This window comes from Cherax quadricarinatus, chromosome 56 (assembly GCF_038502225.1).
Source record: "Cherax quadricarinatus isolate ZL_2023a chromosome 56, ASM3850222v1, whole genome shotgun sequence".
NCBI classification, from domain to species: Eukaryota; Metazoa; Arthropoda; class Malacostraca; order Decapoda; family Parastacidae; genus Cherax; species Cherax quadricarinatus.
In genome coordinates this window covers 22,389,385-22,409,406 of record NC_091347.1, presented here as the reverse complement: position 1 = coordinate 22,409,406, position 20,022 = coordinate 22,389,385, and the positions used below count along the sequence as shown (strand labels likewise).

Below are 20,022 nucleotides of genomic sequence, written 5' to 3'. Positions count from 1 at the left end.
TACAGTGCCTGCACTCTGAAGGAGGGGTGTTTAATGTTGCAGTTTAAAAACTGTAGTGTAAAGCACCCTTCTGGCAAGACAGTGATGGAGTGAATGATGGTGAAAGTTTTTCTTTTTCGGGCCACCCTGCCTTGGTGGGAATCGGCCAGTGTGTTTAAAAAAAAAAAAAAAATAATCCTGCCAGAGTATAAAACATGTATGGATTTTGTTTCAAATTTGCCTAGTTACACTAAATTAAAATATAAGATGGAGTCTAGTGTTTCCAGGTATACTGTAAATTTTGGCATACAAATGTAGAATGGTTTAAAATATAGAAAATACAGACTATTACAAGTAACTTTTTTCCAGATTGCAAGTTTGTTGCAAGAAAATACTGTTATTGATTATCTTTGAAAAATTACTTACTAATTATTTAAATTGCTACATTTATTTACAGTAATGTATATCCCATTTGCAGATTACTGACAGCTGGTACAATTGAAGAGAAAATTTATCACCGGCAAATTTTTAAACAGTTTCTGACAAACCGTGTTCTCAAGGACCCAAAGCAGCAGCGCTTTTTCAAGACAAATGATCTCTACGAACTTTTCTCTTTAAACGAGGGTGATAAGGAGAAAACAGAATCTTCTGCCATATTTGCTGGCACTGGCTCGGAAATCAAAGTGGAACCCAAGGAGAAGACTAAAGGTGATGCAAAAACCCAGTTGTCTAGAAGCAGTAGTAGCAGTAAACTGGCAGGACAACATAAAGGGGAAGCCATAACTGGGAGAGAACTCTCAAGAAAACCTCATGGCAAAACTCAGGTAGAGAATCAAAGCAAGAAAATTAAATTGGATGAAAGATCAAGTGGAAAGAACAAAGAGCAGGAAAGTGCTTCTAGAAACATTAATAAGAGAGAACAAATGAGAGAACTTGCTAGAAGTCTAAGTAAAAAAATCAGGGATAAATGTTCACCCAAAGAGAAAAGTGAAAAAGAAGTAGAGGAAAATGCAAAAGCTGAAGATATTAATGGAAGTTTACTGAAAGATACAAATGGGTATAGTGTTGATGAAACAAGAGAGACTGTTACAGAAGTGAATAAGGAAGACTCAAGAGAGATAGTTATGCAAGATATGCAGGAGCCCATAACTGAAGAATTAGTACCAATAATAGAAAATCTATCTCAGGTTAGTGAGGTTAAGGATAATGAAGACTTGAATAATACATCTATGAAATTTGATATGGACATGACCAAAAATACATCTTCAGAAAATAATAAAATACACAAAATAATTGAGAATGGCATTAAAAGCAGTGGCAGCTTTTCAGAAGTGCCTGAGAAGCATAGAAATAAGCACAAAAAGAAAGACAAACATAGAGAAAAAGAAAAATTGAAAAAGAAAGGAAGAAAGTTTGAAGGAGAACGTGTAGAATACCTGGTAAAGAAAAGGACCTACCATAAAACTGAGGAAGAAGAGGAGGCAGAAAAGCTAAGTGCAATGTCCCAGGATCAATATGTTTTAGAAAAATTATTCCGGAAATCAGGAGTTCACACAGCACTAAGTCATGATGCCATCTTAAGCAACAGTGACCCTGACTACTTACTTATAGAGGGGGAGGCAGAGCGAGTTGCCAAGGAAGCAGTGAAGGCTGTGAGGGCTTCTCGGGCACAATGTTTCAAACCTCGACTTTCTGATGGCACTTCAAAATCACTTAAGAGTAAACCTAAATTTGGGATTAAGAAAAGTAGAATATTTTCTAATACTACAGACAAAGATACGGAAGAAATGCAAGACAGTAAAAGGAATAAGAAAAAGCGAATGTTCAACGGAGGTATAGATGATGATGATGATGGTCCATCGGATGCACACAGTAGTAAAGAACTCACCACTTCCTTTGGTAAACGTAAATATAATACCGAGGGATCAAGTGGCTTGCTAAATTCTTCACAGCTGCTGTCTCGTATGCGTGAGAGAAATAAAGGCATTTCTATGGACTGTGATGAAGACAGTGATTATGATCCTGATTACCCTTCAACAGCTACAGTCACTACTGAAAGCATGGATCCAGAGATACAAAATAACATTGACCTTTTAACCGACATACGTAATTTTGTAGCATTCCAAGCTGAAGTTGATGGTAAAGCCTCAACTCAAGAACTTGTTGGCAGATTTCAAGATCGTTTACCTCCTGAACAGACCTCATTCTTCAAGGCTCTCTTAACACAAATTTGTGATTTCCACAGGGAAGTGACTGGAAAAGGAATGTGGTCTCTTAAAGGAGAATTTAGATAGCACAGTTATGTTTTTCTATTCAAAAATATTAAATTTAGTTGCAAAATTTTTATTTTATACATAAATATAAACCTGTATATATTCATATCATTAACTATTGGTACTTTTTCCTGTCATTGACCTGGTACAGAAGTAGAAAAAAAAATTAATATACGTATTATCTTCATGATGTTAATTTATAAAATAAATGCATGAAACTTTCAGTGTTGATATTAATTTAACCCTCGAAACTGTGCGTAATGTAAATTTATGAAGGTAGCTAAACTGTGTCCCTAGTTTTTGATAAATGTACTACTGGTATATGCAAGGAGGCACTACTTGCACAACCTAATAAAAAAAAAGGCACAATACCATGACTGGAACGATACATAAATAACCCAGTGTGACTTTGTAAATGGTCCAAATTGGACCGAAACATCGTCCTAAGCTCCTCTCGTCTATGTGTGGGTTATTTGTGTATTGTACAACCTAATATTTAAGCATTCAGTAACTCCCATTGGCTCTGTCACATTACAACAGGTGACATCACCCACCCAAGTCTATCTTCACCTCAAGCCTTTTCACTTTACAGGTATGTATATGCTCTGTTTACTGGTCTATGAGAATTGATAAGTCCCTGGTGGACAAAATATCATCTCAAGAAAATGATATAAACCACATATTGTGTCTTACATACTTGTAAGTATATTCTATCATTGATTTACATAAAAACAGATTGTAGACTGTATGAAATATCTCTTGCATAGTTCATTTTTGCGATAAAAGCCACCTTACACACACTAATCATGAAAAATATGTATTGTAAATTAAAAAAAAAAAAAAAAAAAGTGATTACTGTGCTTACATAAATGCTGTTGTTCATTAAAGGATAAAATATGGTACCCAACTGCAAATAGAAATTCATGGTATGACTACAATACACTTTAGTATTAGTGTTAATATATTAACATTTGTAAATACCCTATAACCATTCACATGTTAACACTAAACCTGTGAGTATCAGACAGTGCCTGAGGTAGAGGAGGTATCAAGTTTGATCTAAAGAAAGGGAAAGTAGCTTAAAATCCTTGGGTTCAGAACCCTCACCAGGACCAAGGCTGCCCAAATAAAAGATAGTGTAAAAAATTATAAACAGTTAATATAATATGTAATATTAACAAAATATAAATTTATAAAGTCAAGACACTGAAAAGCATTCAAGAAAACTGAGATAATAAGAAAAGAAACTAGAGCAAAAAATGCCCCCTGAATATATAAAAGGCAGCTGTACCTTATAGTATAGGTTAAATACAAGAGTGATGCTAAACTTTTCAATGAAAAAAGGGGTTTCTTGAGGCTTAACAGCTCTCGATCCGAGATACTTGAACTACCTTTCTCTTGTTCCAATCAAACCTGATTACCTTCTATTTTGGAAGAGCTGTCTGCTCCCTATGGGTTTAGTACTACCCATGAAGGTAATGATAATTACCTCCCATTCCTGGGTGCTTCCCTATAACAATATAATGCTAAGGATGAAAAACTTAGGTAGACAATTGAGCAAACTAAATAGGGAGAATAGGTATGTAAACATAAAAGACAAGCTGAGCTGAGGATGGTACATGGAGCAGCTTGCAACACCTGAATACCCTTATGATCAGGGTAAAAAGTCGTTATTGTATTATGGAAGTGTATAAGCAGAAAAGAAAGCCTGAACAAAAGTGTTTGTTTTAATTCCAGCTGATAGAGCCAGTTTAAGGTGCACAGTTGGGTGCCTAATGTTAAATTTAGTGGGAAAAGTGCATCTGTTGACAATGCTGCTGCTGGGAACTTCTCTGCATAGCTGGAGCTATCCACCTCAGCCAACCTTCCTCACGTGTTTTAAAAAATCATCAGTCTCCAGCAGCAACCAGAATTTAAGGAAAAGAAATTTTTACATATCCTTTTAGCTACAAGTACTGTACTATATTTTAATTATAGTATATACACCTCATTACAGCCACCTAGAAAGTTAGAAAAACATTTTTATTTGTTTAGAATTACGAGAATTTTAAAACTTAACTTTTTTATCCCAAATGTCAGGAACATAACTATTTTTCCCATATGTTCTTTAGCCTGCATAACACAATTTCATGTAACGCACCATTCTCAGAAAAATAACCACTGTTATTTGGGACTACTTTAATCTTGTCTGTTAACTCTTACACAGTATACCACAATGTGATTTCCAATGTGGCTTTTAACCCAAGTTATTTTCAGTGTGACTTAACTCCAGAAATATCCAGAGAAACAAAAGCACTATGCAAACTAATGTCACATGAAACTAAATACCAGATATACATACTAGAACTCAATTATTTGGTATCTTTTTACTCTGGATGTTTTTCAAAGCAAAAATCACTGGTTTAGATGCATCATTGCAACCTTATAAAAAGCCAAGGCATGATGAATGCTATGATGAATGTTATAATGAAAGATAGCTTGGAGTGGCTCATACTGCATGAGACTTTGTAAAGTAACTATTTGTAGGAAGCCCTGCACTCCTCCTGACCCTCCATCAGGGCTCCAGCCAGCATGGTGAAGTGCATGTACTACAGCCTCCCCTAGGCTTAATGACTGTAAGCCCTCCAGCACAAGTACTGGCAACTGTTTCCCAACTTCTGGGCTAGTGTAAATTTTCACTTGTTTGAATGCAGATGCTAAGACGAAGAGCAAGCCATACTGGAGCCTAGAGAGAAGAGGAGCATTAATCAACACTACTGACCCACCTGCACAAACTTCTCCCTTCTCTAACAAGACTAAAGCTTGCTCCAGTGCCAATACACCTGAATGTGGACCAGTCAGTACCTCACCCCTTAACACTTGGGAACCAGGATGCTGACAGAGGACTGAGTCCAACAAGCTTTCATCACATTTGATCATGCCACTACTACTCGATTTCAGGCAGATACGATGAAGTTCCCCATATATCCTGATTACTCTCACTGAACAAAATTTTGAAGAATCAATAAAATGAAAAGGTTTTCCTCGTATTTTTTCAAACTCTATCTTCTCCAGGAGTGGTGATACAAAACTTGCAGAAGCTTGTACAGTTCTAATTCCTTTTAAATCATTATCGGATCTTACACATGAGTAATCGTTTATACAGCTATTTAAAAACAGATGAAGTATTTCCAGTTTAGACCTTACACAATTATTTCTCATAAGCATTGCACTCCCAGTTTTGTTCCAGTCACTTTCTAAAAGGTGTCGAGATTTGTTGACATTACCGTCTGTAATTGTTTTATCCATTGGTATTGGCACACAGTAATTTCGTTCAAAAAACAAAGTGGTTGCTTTGACTTTGAGTAATTCATTATATTGTTTGTCCTTCTCTGGCATATTTGGAAATAAAGCTATGTTACGCTTTATTGTAGTGATCTGATGCTGCATAAACATGTCAGCACACACTCTCATTTGATGTATAAATTCCTTAGGTATGTCATCTAGTGCAAACATTGATTTTGGATGAACATTTGGACCATAAACTTCGGACAATTTATTTAGGTGTTCACTACATTTGTCCTTGCCACAATAATTTAAGGCAATGGCATAAACCTCAGAGTTGCCCTGCTTACTAGTCCCAGGTTTATACAGGTGAACATGTTCAAAAACACAACATAACAAATACAAAAGTGCTACTGTGTCACTTTCAAAAAGAGTAAATTTCTTAACTACCAATGATCCTCCAGGAGCCAATAAATGCATTGCTGCAACAATCTCACACAAATGTAAGGAATGAGTCATCTTCTCCTGCTCAGATGGATTAGCCTGACAATCAAAGCTCCCATCTGCAGTCACCAAATGGATTGGTCCAAGACACTGTGCGTCCTTCACAATACTGCACAAGTTATCCCATACCATAATATCTCCAGTGTTGTCTCTGCCAAATGACCATTTCTTTAATGTGAGATAGATGAAGCGATCCTCAGTTATGCACTGGTCTAGTGGTGTACCTTCATAATATGGATTCAGTGTGTTGCCCAACCATTGCCACTGAAAAAGGTAAAGGAAAAAGTCCACATAATTTAATAACCTTACTAAAAATAAGGATCTTCATGTTTTAAAATAATATATCTTCTAAAGACCAGTCTCCATTTTTAAAGACATTCCTGCTAACCTTCCACAACAGCATCTCTCACTTAGTATTAAGGTCTCTCCCAAAACAATTTTCACCTGGCTCAAAATTCCCTAAATATTAATGTAAGATTTCCTTAAATTCTCTCCTCTACACTTCTCTCACCTTCAGGAACATAGATGTTGTGTCAATAAAGAAGTTAAAGCTAACCTATCAGTCCTATTAAGCAAAAAATTGGCTCAACCAGCTGGGAAATATCCCAATACAATACTAAGAATACAAGTTACAGTGGTTTATTCAAGACAGGGTGGACTAATTGTGTCTTAAATGAGAATAAGAGCAAAAACTGGAAGTTGTTATTTTTAATCTAACATTGGTTGCATTTACCTTAACAGTTTTATGTACACTACCATAATTACTCTACTGTGTGTAGTGACAAGCAAGTTGACAGATCCTTACTTGGAGTTTACTGTAAGAAATGATTTCTTGATAATTTTATGTATAACTCACAAAATCCTAACGACACGATTGCAAACAAACCATACTAAGGGTGGGGTTTGAACCCGCGGTCAGAAAGTCTCAAAAGTCCAGACTGTCGCGTTAGCCACTGGGCCAGCTAGCTTCAATAAGATTCATTCAACTAGGTATATTTCTACACCATAGGAAGGTTAGCATAGGCACCACGGTAACCACAAATGCAAGTTTTTATAGACGAATCTCCTGCTAGCATGGCCGTGACGAACTCTAGGTCAAGTCCCCTCAAAGCCGTCAACATGACGGCTAACACGATGGTCTGGAGTTTTGAGACTCTCTGAAAGTGGGTTCAAACCCCACCCTTAGTATGGTTTATGTATAACTGTTCATACATATTCTATACAGTATATGATATTAAAAATTCAAACTAAATTTGCACTCTAGTGACTACACTAAGTTATACTGTCTGAATAGGATAAGGTAAGCTATTCATTATGATATCTCTGGTTTGTCATCAACAGTAACCTCACAATAGTTCAATCACAATGTCACATACCTTGAGGGTTGATCTATTTAGTGCTAAGTAGTGATTGAGTGCCAAGATAAATGCCCCTGGTGCCTCACACAAGTGCACAGAGTTGAAGTGTGTGCTACCTTCGTCTGAGTGGGCACTCTGGCCTTGATCTCCTGCATCAAAACTATTCTCTGATTCCTTAGTCTCTACATCCACTGGAACGGTTGGGTATTTGTTGACTATCTCGTAAAACTTTAACCAGGCCTGAAAAAATAACGTCCTTGCTATATAGGAGCACTAAAGGCCTTTATAAAATATCTACTTGGTTTAATGTTCATAACACTAACATAATTTTCTGCAATATAGGCACACAAGTTAAGAAAGCCTAGGGAAAGTATGGATTTGTCAGTTAAAAACAGAGTAGGGGAGTTAGTAGATGGGGAGATGGAGGTATTAGGTAGATGGCGAGAATATTTTGAGGAACTTTTAAATGTTAAGGAAGAAAGGGAGGCGGTAATTTCATGCACTGGTCAGGGAGGTATACCATCTTTTAGGAGTGAAGAAGAGCAGAATGTAAGTGTGGGGGAGGTACGTGAGGCATTACGTAGAATGAAAGGGGGTAAAGCAGCTGGAACTGACGGGATCATGACAGAAATGTTAAAAGCAGGGGAGGATATAGTGTTGGAGTGGTTGGTACTTTTGTTTAATAAATGTATGAAAGAGGGGAAGGTACCTAGGGATTGACAGAGAGCATGTATAGTCCCTTTATATAAAGGAAAAGGGGACAAGAGAGATTGTAAAAATTATAGAGGAATAAGTTTACCGAGTATACCAGGAAAAGTGTACGGTAGGGTTATAACTGAAAGAATTAGAGGTAAGACAGAATGTAGGATTGCGGATGAGCAAGGAGGTTTCAAAGTGGGTAGGGGATGTGTAGATCAAGTGTTTACATTGAAGCATATATGTGAACAGTATTTAGATAAAGGTAGGGAAGTTTTTATTGCATTTATGGATTTAGAAAAGGCATATGATAGAGTGGATAGAGGAGCAATGTGGCAGATGTTGCAAGTAAATGGAATAGGTGGTAAGTTACTAAATGCTGTAAAGAGTTTTTATGAGGATAGTGAGGCTCAGGTTAGGGTGTGTAGAAGAGAGGGAGACTACTTCCCAGTAAAAGTAGGTCTTAGACAGGGATGTGTAATGTCACCATGGTTGTTTAATATATTTATAGATGGGGTTGTAAAAGAAGTAAGTGCTAGGGTGTTAGGGAGAGGGGTGGGATTAAATTATGGGGAATCAAATTCAAAATGGGAATTGACACAGTTACTTTTTGCTGATGATACTGTGCTTATGGGAGATTCTAAAGAAAAATTGCAAAGGTTAGTGGATGAGTTTGGGAATGTGTGTAAAGGTAGAAAGTTGAAAGTGAACATAGAAAAGAGTAAGGTGATGAGGGTATCAAATGATTTAGATAAAGAAAAATTGGATATCAAATTGGGGAGGAGGAGTATGGAAGAAGTGAATGTTTTCAGATACTTGGGAGTTGACGTGTCGGCGGATGGATTTATGAAGGATGAGGTTAATCATAGAACTGATGAGGGAAAAAAGGCGAGTGGTGCATTGAGGTACATGTGGAGTCAAAAAACATTATCTATGGAGGCAAAGAAGGGAATGAATGAAAGTATAATAGTACCAACACTCTTATATGGGTGTGAAGCTTGGGTGGTAAATGCAGCAGCGAGGAGACGGTTGGAGGCAGTGGAGATGTCCTGTCTAAGGGCAATGTGTGATGTAAATATTATGCAGAAAATTCGGAGTGTGGAAATTAGGAAAAGGTGTGGAGTTAATAAAAGTATTAGTCAGAGGGCAGAAGAGGGGTTGTTGAGGTGGTTTGGTCATTTAGAGAGAATGGATCAAAGTAGAATGACATGGAAAGCATATAAATCTATAGGGGAAGGAAGGCGGGGTAGGGGTCGCCCTCGAAAGGGTTGGAGAGAGGGGGTAAAGGAGGTTTTGTGGGCGAGGGGCTTGGACTTCCAGCAAGCGTGCGTGAGCGTGTTAGATAGGAGTGAATGGAGACGAATGGTACTTGGGACCTGACGATCTGTTGGAGTGTGAGCATGGTAATATTTAGTGAAGGGATTCAGGGAAACCGGTTATTTTCATATAGTCGGACTTGAGTCCTGGAAATGGGAAGTACAATGCCTGCACTTTAAAGGAGGGGTTTGGGATATTGGCAGTTTGGAGGGATATGTTGTGTATCTTTATATGTATATGCTTCTAAACTGTTGTATTCTGAGCACCTCTGCAAAAACGCAAAAACAGTGATAGTGTGCGAGTGTGGTGAAAGTGTTGAATGATGATGAAAGTATTTTCTTTTTGGGGATTTTCTTTCTTTTTTGGGTCACCCTGCCACGGTGGGAGACAGCCGACTTGTTGGGAAAAAAAAAAAAAAAAATAGGCACACACATGAATGGGCATACACAAACATGCAAACTTAATGCATAGGGCATACACAAACATGCAATCTTAATGCATAAATCTATCAAGTTTTTGTTTTGTTCTCTCTTAAGCATTTTAATATAGACAAGAATAGCAATCTAATAATTAAAGTACTATATATGAAAATTTATTACTAAATTTAAAAAAGAAAACTTTCGTTTTTCTTTTTAGATCACCCTGCCTCAGTGAGATACAGCCAATGTATCAAAAAATAAAATATATAAATATTTATGAGGCCTTCAAAATGTCTCATCTATATAAAGTTGGATTTCATACCCTGTTCTCAAACAGTAATACCTACAAGGCTCTACTAAACAGATGAAAATACAACATACTTGTGTAACCATTTCTGGCTGAGCACGACATCTGATGGCATACGAAACCTTCTGAGTGGGGTTGGTGTTATTGGTGTGCGAGTGCCATACTTCTATATCTTTGTCACTAAGCTGCTCCTTAGTCTTATTTAGTGTTACCTTCATAGCCTGGAGCTCTTCATCCTAGGAAAAACAAATGACTACAAAAAACACAATGTGAATAATATAAGAATTTTCAGTCATCTGCTTTAGTCTATGAAAGATAAGTACAATATAATCAAATTATAAATAAACTTTATTCAGACTATCTGCAAATTATTGTTTCCTCTAAAAATTCCCCTCTATTAAGAGAGCAAGATATAGAATCTTTTCCTGAAACTGTATTCAACATTTAATGATACAGTGATCTTTTACCAATATTTTCCTGAAAATATGCAACTTTGTCATCATTTAAGCAATTCCTCATTGCTGGAAATGACAATAAAAATGACCTTAACTTATGAATAATAATATCATTACATTCATGGGGATCACTAAACCCACAGGGGTCATAAAGCACCTGTTGTCAAGAAATTACCAAGCATATCTGGTGATTAGCAGACAGGATTAAGCTTCAACAACTAAAGCTGAATGGCCCATATATTGTCCAAGACAGGAAAGTGTGACAGCAGGTCTACCTCTTCTGAAACACAAGTCTTGTACTGCATGAAGGAAGAAATTCTCAATTCCTCATCTGCATGTTAACCAAATAAATAAAGGTCGGCCATCACTAATCCGGCATCACTGGGACCTGTAGTGTGCCGGATTAGTGAGTTTGCTGGATTATGGAGTGGTTAGGTTAGAATACACTTAATTGATCTATCAATAGAGACTCTTTTTGCTACATCTTCCTCATTGTCATCACTGCTTTCTCCTCCACTGGCTTGCTGATGGATTTACAACCATCTAAACAATTTCTGAGTCAATATAATGATGAAATTTGAGTCAGAATAATGATTTGAGTCAGTATAATGATGAAATATGAAATTATGCTAGCCAAAATTAGTGCTGGATTACTGATAGAACTGGATAACCGATTGCCGAATTAATGATGGCCAACCTGTACTTACCTGCCAAGTTGACTGTGTATACATAGTTTCTGCTGCAGGAAGTTTCCAAGCATCATTTCCTCCCATTTCTGACATCTTTTTGAAGGTGAAGTGCTTACTGAAATGTTCTTCCACTGCTACCTGGGCCTGGATATGGTCTATAAAGTCAAGCAGAGGGAATTTGTTGCCATCCTGTGCAAGAAAGCCCCGACTGCAAAAGATATCATGAGTTTATGAGTTTCCAGTGCTTTCCCCAGTGTGTACATCTTACTCCTCATATACTTGTTCCTGTCTTCAAACGATGATTTAATTTACATGTTTCTACTGTTCAACATTACACTTACTGCTTAATGCCACTACATGTCAATAATTACGTTTGCAATTTTTTTTATATGTAAAACTGAGGATCACAACATTATATGTTACAGTACATAGACTAACTTGAATATATAAAGATAAATGTTTTTTAAAGTAATTTACTTAATGTGCTGTACTTGGCCATGAAATTCTCACCTCCGTTTGTTATCTTGGTGCTGTCTTTTTCGTTGGTGTCTGAAGAATTTGGGTGGTGTGAGCTCAGGCCTTGTGCTCCTCTTCTCTCGCTGGGGGTGGAAAGAAAATCCATCTTCTCCCTCCACTTTCTCTGACAAACTTTCCTCCACCTCCATCCCTGTGCAGCCCTTCACTATCTGGACTCTGCTATTTCTGTTACTGGAGAACCTGATGGCTCTGATTTTCTTATTTCTTTTTTTTTCCCCGCAAAGTGATTTCTTTTCCTCTATACACTAATCACTGCTCAGCAGCATTATCAGTCACAAAATCAATGAATGAGTACTTAATATTACAATTACATGACTTGTACTGCTAAACTTATCCTTTATTTAATTTTCATGAAATTAATTATCAATAAATTAAAGATAATCATAATCGTAACTTCTTAAATTTTCTCAAATTAATAATCCTGAAAATATTTGCCTTCATTGCAAGTGTGCTACTATTTAACAGAATAATTTACAATAAAATATTTTAAGGAACAGTATTTTTCAAATCATTTCAAACAATCACTTGGGTATGCCCAGAGCACTTCAAGATTGAGTTTTTTTAGCAATGGAATCCAACTGGGCACGTACTTTAGTCAGAGAGTCAATGGCAGCAGTCAGTGCCTCTGGCATAAGCTCCAGTCTTACAAATTCTAGTTCACCGACTTGAGGATCTTTCATTATCTGAAAAGCAATTTTTTTTTTTTAACACATCAGTCATTTCCCACCAAGGTAGGGTGACTCGAAAACGAAGAAACACTTATCATCATTCACTTCATCACTGTCTTGCCAGAGGCGTGCAGATACTATAGTAATTCAAAAACTGCAACATATCTGGGGTCAAGAACCCCAATGGAAATAAGTAACTTTGTCTGACTTTCTTGGGTTATCCTAGGTAATCTACACATATGCTGCTATGTAGGATAATTTATGTGAATGTATTTATGTATGTGTAAAGGTAGAAAGTTGAAAGTGAACACTGATAAGATTAAGGTGATAAGAGTATCAAATGATTTAGATAAAGAAAAATTGGATATCACATTGGAGAGAGGGAGTATGGAAGTCAATGTTTTCAGACATTTGGGAGTTGATGTGTCAGCAGATGCATTTATGAAGGATGAGGTTAATCACAAAACTGATGAAGAAAAAAAGGTGTGGTGCGTTGAGGTATCTGTGGAGACAAAAAAAAACGTTTCCCATGGAGGCAAAGAAGGGAATGTACAAAAGTATAGCGGTACCAACACTCTTATATGGGTGTGAAGCTTGGGTTGCATATGCTGTGGCAAGGAGGCAGCTGAAGGCAGTGGAGATGTCCTATCTAAGGGCAATGTGTGGTGTAAATATTATGCAGAGAATTCGAAGTGTGGAAATTAGGAGGAGGTGTGGAGTTACTAAAAGTATTATTCAGAGGGACTGTTGAGGTGGTTTGGTCATTCAGATCGAATGGATCAAAGTAGAATGACTTGGAGAGTGTATAAATCTGTAGGGGAAGGAAGGCAGGGTAGAGGTCATCCTTGAAAAGGTTGGAGGGAGGGGGTAAAGGAGGTTTTGTGGGCGAGGGGCTTGGACTTCCAGCAAGCATGTGTGAGCATGTTAGATAGAATTGAATGGAAATGAATGGTTTTTGGGACCTGACGAGCTGTTGGAGCGTGAGCAGGGTAATATTTAGTGAAGGGATTCAGGGAAACCGGTTATTTTTATATAGCCAGACTTGAGTACTGGAAATGGGAAGTATGTACAATGCCTGCACTTTAAAGGAGGGGCTTGGGATATTGGCAGTTTGGAGGGGTATGTTCTATATCTTTATATATGTTTCTAAACTGTTGTATCTGGGCACCTCTCCAAAGGCAGTGATTATGTGTGAGTGAGGTGAAAGTGTTGAATATTGATGAAAGTATTTTCTTCTTGGGGAGTTTCTTTCTTTTTGAGTCACCCTACCTTGGTGGGAGATGGCCGACTTGTTGAGAAAACAAAAATTATGTGTATACCTATACCTAAACAAACTTATTTACTTCCCACCTCTAGGACTCAAGTCTGGCTAACTGGTTTTCCTGAATCCCTTCACAAATATTTATTAATTCCTAGACAGAACAAAAGTAGCTAGTTAGGCATAATTAAACTGTTAGTACTTCACTTAGTACTCATAAATTCTAGCTGCAGGCCTTCATATGTAGTGTTACAGTGTGCTAGTGATCAGTAAATGGAAGTTGTATTCTATGCCTTTTATAGAATGGAAGACACTACTGCAGAATGACCAACATACAGCATATTTATGCTGAACTACATGTTTATGTTGTTATGAACTGTGATGTCAGCACTCTTCTGGTAAGACAGCAGATGAATGATGCTGAAGGAGCTTCCTCTTTTTGTTTTTTTGTCACCCTACCTCAACGGGACACAACTGATATATTAAATTTATGAATAAGTAAACATACTTTGAGTACATTATGTACTGTATTTTTAAAGTCAGCATAAAAAGCTACATTATTTAAGTATAGGGGAAGCAGGTATAAAGAAAACTACTCGCAAATTTCTTTGATTTTACCTGCAACACTGCTTTAAATTTTAGAAAATCATGACTGCAAATATATTAATGCTAAGATGGATACAAGAAAATGTTACATCACTGCTGTCTCTAGTGGAATGAAGTGTCACAAAAGTACAGTGCTAAAATAAGCTAAATCTTGAAGCTATGTAATTAAGTGAATTTGATTTTCACCAAAGGAAATTAGATTGCAACTTAAGAAAACAAATGATGTTTATATTTTTATGGTAAGCATAACTAAACTTTGAAATTAATTTGATCACATACTGCACCTGAAATACATATCCAAAGTATAGGAATAAAATAAAATATTTACTTAAAGATTACTCACTGTCATGTCAAGCAGGCAACGAGGTTTACTGGCGTCCTCTGTTTCAACCTTTACGTTGAGATCACATAGCTGTGGAGGAGTTGCCATGCTCCATGTGCTCTGCTCAGTCTCAAATGAAAACCTGGTAAACACAAAAAAACTCAAAGTGAAGTAGATATCTTAAAATGTTTAGTGTATTTGCCATTGTTTGGTTGCCTACTATTGCATGGACCAGAAACATCAGCATTAACACCTAATGAAAATCACAAAGAACTTTTTGACTTTTAGTGAATAACACTACACATACAAATTAGAAAATACGCTACTCAATTGCACTAACTACTGCAGTTGTTTGGCCAATTTACAAGGCTCTCACTGGTAGTGCACTTGGCTCACAACAAAGGACCCAGGGTAGAACTCTGGATGAAGTGGGACATATAAACATCTCCAAAACACATGCTGCCCCTCCTACATAGAAGTACGTAGTGTACACACTTAGAAGATAGTGGTATGATGTGGATCGCATTCTCGGGGAAGCCATAAAATGGAGGACCCCAATGGGAATAAGCCACATTTCTTGTTTTCTTGGGTTATCCTGAGTTAAAAACCCTCTTGAATTAGTAATCCAGGAAACACAGCAAAATCCAGAAGATGATTTATTTCAATGGAAGTTCTTCAGTCCTCTTTCCCAGGATGTGAACTGCAACAGCTGGTTAATACCAGGGTACTATTTACTGCAACAGGTGTAAGATCAGCCTGTACATCTTGACTTGCTAAAGCTTGAACTCTGGTCCTTCAACTGTAAGCGAAACATGATACTACAGCTACAAGCCATATTAATATAATATAAACCATTAACGACACAATCAAGTTAAGACGAGTCAGAACACAATTATAGTTCAACATTGGCAGTGCACTCGCCTCACACACTGAGTGTCAATGGTTCAATCACAGAATGAGTGGAAACATTGGGCACGTTCCCATAAACCTGCTGTCCCTGTTCACCTAGCAGTAAGTAGGCACCTGGGTGTTAGTCAACTGGTGTGGGTTGCATCCTGAGGGACAAGATTAAAGGATCCTAATGGAAATAAGACAGTCCTCAACTGCAAGGTGGGACATATGTTAGTCTCCTATCACCTACTGACCCTGTTATTATTATTATTATAATCAAGGGGGAAGCGCTAAACCCAGAGGATTATACAGCGCCTGGGGAGGGGGTTTTGGAAGGTATTCAGGCTTAATTTGGGAAGCTGGAGCACAGATCCAATTCCCTAAATCAAGAGCCCCTCACCAACATCAAGGAACCTTCCTTGAGGGGTACTGACCCTGTTGCCTAGCAATAAATAAGTACCTGAAAGTCAGTCGACTGTTGTGGTTTTAAAAAAGACCCTAATGGAAATAAGATGCATCGTCTGACTTTTTTTTTATTATTTAGGGTTACTAAACCTTTGGGGGGTTAATAATCCGACTTGAGTCCTGGAGATGGGAAGTACAGTGCCTGCACTCTGAAGGAGGGGTGTTAATGTTGCTGTTTAAAAACTGTAGTGTAAAGCAACCTTCTGGCAAGACAGTGATGGAGTGAATGATGGTGAAAGTTTTTCTTTTTCGGGCCACCCTGCCTTGGTGGGAATCGGCCAGTGTGTTAATAAAAAAAAAACATTAATCAGCCCGAACACAACTACAGTAAGTTTATTAAGGTAAAGGTACACAAAAATACAGTTATATAAATTATTATACATACTAGTATATGTGTAGATTATCTAAGATAACCCAAAAACAAAAGTCAGACTAAGTGACATATTTCCATTGGGGCCACTGACTAGTCCAAACTTAATGACATTAACATTAAAAGTCAGAACACAAATCAAACATTATTAGCCACCGGGACCACAATTATAGCATTACATTATAGTATCTTCTACACTAACATTGTTCTGCCACCATAAAAATCAGTCGTCCAGAGTCCACACTCTCACTAGCGTCACATTACCAGGCACAGCCCCATAAATTCTATAGCACATACCAGGGGGAGGATACTGATACCACGGGTGATAACCAGGAACCAGAGATGGGGAGAGTTAAGATAACATTATCATAATAACAGGTAATGATGGAAATGTTGAGCCAGTAAGAGGTCCTCCTGCGCCTGGGGAACAGGAGGTAATTGGTGTTGATCCAAAGGTTAGACTCCTATTCCTTGGACCTAAAACCCTTCAATAGCATAAAGGTAGCTCTTTCCCTTGAATAGAAAATATATAAGAGAGATGAGAAGGAGATAAAGAGATAATTACCGGCTACGACGCCACCATAAGATGTTTTCGTTCTTGATAAGGGTCACCAAAGTTTAAGTTTTACTGAGCCTTGTCTCCCAAGTAAGTTTTATTCAGGTATAGTTACACATAAATACAGTTACACAAATTATCATGCATAGCAGCATACCTTAGATAACCGGAAAAATATTTCCCACATATGGGTGGAAATAATAAAGGAAACAAAGTTTCCTCAGGAAAGAGAAACAAGAATAATGTTTCCACTTAAATCTAGTGAACCCCCTTGCTAAGATTTAAATAATAAGATATTACAGGGACTCCAAAGGAAATAAGTCACTTCGCCAGATTTTATGGGGGTTATCCTAGGCAATTTCCACATAATTACCATGTATGATAGTTGTAATCGCATAAATTTGTATAGCTGTACTTACTTGTACCTGGACTTAAATAAACTAATTTATTTGAGTCAACAACAACAGGCTTTTCGCTAACCTAGAAGGATCTAATATATGTCATGTCACCCTGCACGTGTCCTGCAGATTAATTTCCCAGCCTTGGGCATTGTATGATGAGAACAAACGTCCCAGTAGAAGAATAACTTGGGAAATTCGACAATGATGCTCAAGGCAGGGGTAAAACAAAACATCCACACTCCAACGAGACCGGCGCAGAAGTCCACCATTAGATGTGCTCGTCTGAGTGCTAACTTATCGTCTCGATTTCTTATCGAGTGACTGTCAGGAGTAGTAATGCTGGTCAAAACTGTAATTTTAAACCACGTTTCGTCCAGAATGAGCTTTATGTCATTCGATAAAGCTTATTCCAGAGTGAAACGTTGTCTAGATGGCTCTGTGTAAGTAAGTTTATTCAGGTACACACACAGTTACATAGAATTATCGTACATAGCAGCATATGTGTAGAGAACCTAGGATAACCCAAAAAAGTCAGACAGAGTGACTTATTTCCATTGGGTTCTTTACTTATTTCCATTGGTGGCCTGGTGGCTAAAGCTCCCGCTCCGCACACGGAGGGCCCGGGTTCGATTCCCGGCGGATGGAAACATTTCGACACGTTTCCTTACACCTGTTGTCCTGTTCACCTAGCAACAAATAGGTACCTGGGTGTTAGTCGACTGGTGTGGGTCGCATCCTGGGGACAAGATTAAGGACCTCAATGGAAATAAGTTAGACAGTCCTGGATGACGCACTGACTTTCTTGGGTTATCCTGGGTGGCTAACCCTCCGGGGTTAAAAATCCGAACTAAATCTTATCTCTTATCTTACCTTAGAATAAAAACTTGGTTGATTTATTAAATTTAAAGACTATAGACTACTCGAGGGTTATTAAGGCTGCAGTTCACCTGTACACCAATCCAGGATACTTGAATCCCTAAAATAAGGATAAAAATGACCTCTCAGGATACATACACTGGGAGATACACACCTCTGTGTGTATATAACCTTGCCTGTTCTTATTTCATTCTTCAGGAGACATAAGAAAAGTTTCCATACCCGGGTCTTTATAATTCAAATGACCAGTTAATACTTACAGTCTATGAGAAATTCCGAGATTATAATATGTATATTTCAACAATGAAAATAATATATTAAAATGATGCTGATTTGACTCGTAGAAAATGTGGAGGGGAGACTCCATACTGAATTCAATTGCGGAATGACTGGTTAGAAATTTGTACCAGAACTTCGGCGTATGATCACTACGACAAGGTCCTGGATGCACTAGAAGACAAAAAGAATGCATATGTAATATATACAGACTTTGCAAAAGCCTTCGACAAGTGTGACCATGGCATAATAGCGCACAAAATGCATGCTAAAGGAATAACAGGAAAATTTAGTAGATGGATCTATAATTTCCTCACAAAAGAACACAAAGAGTAGTAGTCAACAGAGTAAAGTCTGAGGCGGCTACAGTGAAAAGCCCTGTTCCACAAGGCACAGTACTCGCTCCCATCTTGTTTCTCATCCTCATGTCTGACATAGACAAGGATGTCAGCCACAGCACCGTGTCTTCCTTTGCAGATGACACCCGAATCTGCATGACAGTGTCTTCCATTGCAGACACTGCAAGGCTCCAGGCGGACATCAACCAAATCTTTCAGTGGGCTGCAGAAAACAATATGAAGTTCAATGATGAGAAATTTCAATTACTCCGATATGGTAAACATGAGGAAATTAAAACTTCATCAGAGTACAAAATAAATTCCTTCCACAAAATAGAGCGAAAAACCAACGTCAAAGACCTGGGAGTGATCATGTCGGAGGATCTCACCTTCAAGGACCATAACATTGTGTCAATCGCATCTGCTAGAAAAATGACAGGATGGATAATGAGAACCTTCAAAACTAGGGAGGCCAAGCCCATGATGACACTCTTCAAATCGCTTGTTCTATCTAGGCTGGAATATTGCTGCACATTAACAGCACCTTTCAAGGCAGGTGAAATTGCTGACCTAGAAAATGTAGAGAACCTTCACGGCGCGCATAACGGAGATAAAACACCTCAATTACTGGAAGTGCTTGAAGTTCCTGAACCTGTACTCCCTGGAACGCAGGCGAGAGAGATACATGATTATATACACCTGGAAAATCTTAGAGGGACTAGTACCGAACTTGCACACGACAATCACTCACAACGAAAGCAAAAGACTCGGCAGACGATGCAACATTTCCCCAATAAAAAGCAGGGGTATCACTAGCCCGAGACTGTTCAACTGCCTCCCAGCATACATAAGGGGGACTACCAACAGACCCCTGGCTGTCTTCAAGCAGGCACTGGACAAGCACCTAAAGTCGGTACCTGGCCAGCCGGGCTGTGGCTCGTACGTTGGATTGCGTGCAGCCAGCAGTAACAGCCTGGTTGATCAGGCTCTGATCCACCAGGAGGCCTGGTCACAGACCGGGCCGTGGGGGTGTTGACCTCCGGAACTCTCTCCAAATAAACTTTCCAGGTATTCCGAGACCTAATGATGAATATTTGCCTCACATCGTAATATGAATTCGTGTCAGTGTCCCCTGAGTAGAATTTGGGACAGGAAATTAACGAACCCACCATAATAGGGTGGTGAGAATAGACAATT

General features: G+C 38.2%; 2 protein-coding genes across 5 annotated transcripts in view; one reads left to right on the top strand and one right to left on the bottom strand.

Moving 5' to 3' along the window:
- Nucleotides 1–2,887, top strand: part of LOC128700767 (DNA excision repair protein ERCC-6) — a 28,495-nt gene extending 25,608 nt beyond the window's left edge. Inside the window, exon 14 of the mRNA XM_053794199.2 lies at nt 458–2,887. Within this exon, the coding sequence (XP_053650174.2) occupies nt 458–2,273 (1,816 nt within the window). The 3' untranslated portion in view covers nt 2,274–2,887. The remainder of the gene's footprint in view (nt 1–457) is intronic.
- Nucleotides 2,307–17,007, bottom strand: aft (cap methyltransferase 2). Of its 4 annotated transcripts, XM_053794202.2 has the most exons (8): nt 16,944–17,007; nt 14,674–14,794; nt 12,389–12,481; nt 11,772–11,860; nt 11,280–11,469; nt 10,192–10,353; nt 7,397–7,618; nt 2,307–6,284 (listed from the first exon to the last, which is right to left on the bottom strand). In XM_053794202.2, the coding sequence occupies exons 2-8, from the start codon at nt 14,758–14,760 to the stop codon at nt 4,647–4,649; spliced, it is 2,481 nt and encodes an 826-aa protein (XP_053650177.1). In that variant the 5' UTR covers nt 14,761–14,794; nt 16,944–17,007; the 3' UTR covers nt 2,307–4,646. The 4 variants fall into 4 exon arrangements, with proteins under 4 accessions (XP_053650177.1, XP_053650179.1, XP_069953293.1 ...); XM_053794204.2 differs by lacking the exon at nt 12,389–12,481; XM_070097192.1 differs by lacking the exons at nt 12,389–12,481; nt 16,944–17,007 and having other exon boundaries at nt 11,772–12,050.
- Nucleotides 17,008–20,022: the final 3,015 nt, after the last annotated feature.

What these genes read in the sequence shown, in the direction of transcription:
- aft (XM_053794202.2), bottom strand. Translation starts at nt 14,760, where the DNA reads ATGGCAACTCCTCCACAGCTATGTGATCTCAACGTAAAGGTTGAAACA. An exon ending in CCATTGACTCTCTGACTAAA is followed by an intron (nt 11,861 to 12,388) that starts GTACGTGCCCAG and finishes TTCCACCCCCAG; the next exon opens with CGAGAGAAGAGGAGCACAAG. An exon ending in ATACACAGTCAACTTGGCAG is followed by an intron (nt 10,354 to 11,279) that starts GTAAGTACAGGT and finishes TGTTTTTCCTAG; the next exon opens with GATGAAGAGCTCCAGGCTAT.